At 58.7% G+C, this 3,003-nt stretch overlaps 1 protein-coding gene across 1 annotated transcript; it reads left to right on the top strand.

Moving 5' to 3' along the window:
- The first annotated feature begins 1,630 nt into the window (after positions 1-1,630).
- LOC139707691 (olfactory receptor 9S13-like) lies at positions 1,631-2,578 on the top strand. The gene has a single exon (XM_071619325.1). It carries the CDS (start codon positions 1,631-1,633, stop codon positions 2,576-2,578), a length of 948 nt encoding a protein of 315 aa, XP_071475426.1.
- The last annotated feature ends 425 nt before the right edge of the window (positions 2,579-3,003 follow it).

Here is a 3,003-nt window from a genome sequence, read left to right as displayed (position 1 = left end):
TTGAGAGAAAGAGAGAGGGGGGGAGGAGGAGGAGGAAGAGGAGGAGGAAGAGGAGGGGGGAAAGAGGTGAGTTGTAAAACAAATGGGGAAAAAACACAAAGAAATGAAAAAGGAGACTTAGAGGTGATCTGCACCAACTTCCTAACTGTACTCAGGGGTGATAAACAGCGGAGTCACAGGGCCTGAGCAGGAACAGTCACAGTCAGGGCAGAGCGGGCTGGATGGCCTCCCAGGGCAGGGTTCCCACCTCACTGCCCGCACACCATGGCCAGGATGGAGCAGGAGGGGGAGGGCTGTGGGTCAGGAGGTCACATTAGCCCAGCCCAGGGCAGCAGCTCTTACGAGGGGCCCTGGACACGAGGTCCCTAGGAGTTGTCCCTGCTGCATCCCTCAGGGGAGTCCCTGATGATTCAGTCTTCCTTCCGCCCCACTGGGAGGAGATGGTGATGACACACAGATTGGCCACAGCCTTGCAGCTTGGGGGCCCAGGGAGTTGGAGTCCAGGCACTGCAGAGGCCCAGAGCCTCACTAATTGGCCATTGGAGGCCAAGTACCAGCCCTGCCAGGTACACAGTGACCCCAAGTGAAGGTGCCTTAACACGCTGCCCAGCTGGCAGGACAGGAGAGGAGGTGGACGTGGGGCCACTGCGCTTCACAAAGCCTAGGAGCCTGCTACACACACAGCCTGGGCCCAGAGCCTCACTGGACCTACTACTGCCTGCCACCTCACTCACTGCTCAGGAGGTGACAGCTGAGCCGCAGAGGACAAGGGGACTGGGCATCTGCTGCCCTGTCTCCAGCACAGACCTGGCTCAGGAGCACAGGGACCCTGGAAGCACAGCTGCTGGCTGTATGACCATGGGTCAGTCCTAACCCTCACCTGGACAGGTAAGGTCAACACACCACCTGCTCAGGCCTGCCAGGACCAGAAGCTGACCATGAGTGAGCAGGCAGCAGGGCTGTGTATGCAGTAAGCACTCAGGCCTTGCCCCAGCAGGGAGGCAGAGACCACTCCCCTGCCCGCACCCTGCCGTGCACCTGCCCCGCACCCTGCCCTGCACCCTGGTGGCTGGGCAGGCCTGTGAGCCTTGGCCTGAGCACCCGTTGGCGCCCCTTGCTAAGCACAGGCTCCGAGTCTGCAGGCTGGGGCTGCGGCTCCTGCATTTCCACCAGCTCCCAGGGGCCAGGGACGCTGCTGGCTCAGGACCACGCTGTGCACAGTAGGCCAGGGACAGTGGGGAGGACAGGCCATCCTATCACACCCAGTCAGTCCTCCAGCTCCCCAGCAGATGGGCACCCTCCCTACCCCGTGGCCAGATGCTCATTCCACTGGGCCCAGGGCTGGCCCTGCGTCCTCACCAAGCTGGACAGCTCTGCTCTGTCCCTCTCCCCACGTGAGTCAATGACCTTGGCCTTGGGGTGGGCATTCCAAGTATCTTCAGCTCATCACAAGGTCAAGCTGTGCAGTCAGGTGGGCACCACCAAGGGGGTGTTCAAGAATTCTCTGGTACAGTGTGCAGCATGGCACTGACACGTCTCTGTACTCCACAAAATACGTGACCACGTCCCGTAACCTGCTCAATCTCACTGCCTCCTCTGTCCTCTCTGCCTGCTGTCCCAGCGCAGGGCCATGCCGACCCTCAGAAACGGAAACCTCTCAGCACTGCCCTGGCGGGAGTTTGTGCTGGAGGGCTTTAGAGGAGGGGTGGAGATTCAAGCTCTGCTCTTTGCTGTCTTCCTGGCCCTCTATGTGCTGACCGTCCTGGGCAATGTCACCATGATCGTGGTCATCACCCTGGATGCCCGCCTGCACTCCCCCATGTACTTCTTCCTCAAGAACCTGTCCTTCCTGGACCTCTGCTACTCCTCCGTCATCGCCCCCAATGCCCTGGCCAACTTCCTCTCCTCCAAGGCCATCAGCTTTAGGGGATGTGCCACCCAGCTGTTCTTCTTCTCCTTTCTTGGTACCACTGAGGCTTTCCTCTTGGCTGTGATGGCCTATGACCGCTTCATGGCCATCTGCAGCCCCCTGCAGTACCCTGCGACCATGTGTCCTGCTACGTGTGTCCGCCTGGTGCTCGGAGCCTACTGTGGAGGCTGCCTCAACTCCATCATAGAGACCAGCCTCACCTTCCAGCTGCCCTTCTGCAGCTCCAACCTCATCGACCACTTCTTCTGTGACGTGCCCCCCCTGCTCCGGCTGGCCTGTGCCAACACGGCTCTCAACCAGCTGGTCATGTTCGGCCTCTGTGGGCTCATCCTTGTGGGTGCGATACTAGGGATCTTGGTCTCCTATGGCTACATCGCAGTGACCATCCTCAGGATGCGCTCAGGATCTGGGCGGCACAAGCTCTTCTCCACCTGTGGCTCCCACCTGACAGCCGTGTCTCTGTTTTATGGAACTGGTTTTATTATATATGGCCAGCCAGGAGCCGTGGGGTCCACGGAGCAGGGCAAGGTGTTCTCTGTCTTCTACACCCTGGTCATCCCAGTGCTCAACCCCCTCATCTACAGCCTGCGGAACAAGGATGTGAAGGACGCCCTGCGGAGGCTGGGACAGAGGCCCACAGCCTCGTGAAGTAGGGAGGCTGGTGAGAGGCAGTGACCATGAGGACTGATGGAAAAGCTCCAAGGGAGACAGTGCGTATTGCAACGACAGACCATGTGTGTTCCAAGTCTTAATTTTTCCTTTCCTTCTTGCTTTCTTGCTCCGTCCGTCTTTCCATCCATCCACGATTCAATCCTTCATAAAAGCATATCATGGCTCAGACCTTATTAAATACAAATGTGTCATGTTCTTTGCCACCAGAAAAGCACTGGTCCAGAGATTGAGCTGACCCATGTCCTTCAAGCTTTGTTGGAACACACAGAGGCCTAAGCGGAGCGCCTTCGAAGTACCCCATGGAGCTGGTGCTGACAACTCCCAATGAAGGCTCATGGCTCCAGGGTCCTCCAGGGCCTTCTCTTTCCCTCATCACTGAACGTCCCTGTACCTGGGGATCC

The sequence above is a fragment of the Marmota flaviventris genome, chromosome 11 (genome assembly GCF_047511675.1).
Source record: "Marmota flaviventris isolate mMarFla1 chromosome 11, mMarFla1.hap1, whole genome shotgun sequence".
Taxonomy (NCBI): domain Eukaryota; kingdom Metazoa; phylum Chordata; class Mammalia; order Rodentia; family Sciuridae; genus Marmota; species Marmota flaviventris.
This window is presented reverse-complemented; position numbering and strand designations above follow the sequence as displayed.

Excerpts from the sequence above, each read along its gene's own strand:
- LOC139707691 (XM_071619325.1), top strand. The coding sequence starts at position 1,631 with ATGCCGACCCTCAGAAACGGAAACCTCTCAGCACTGCCCTGGCGGGAG.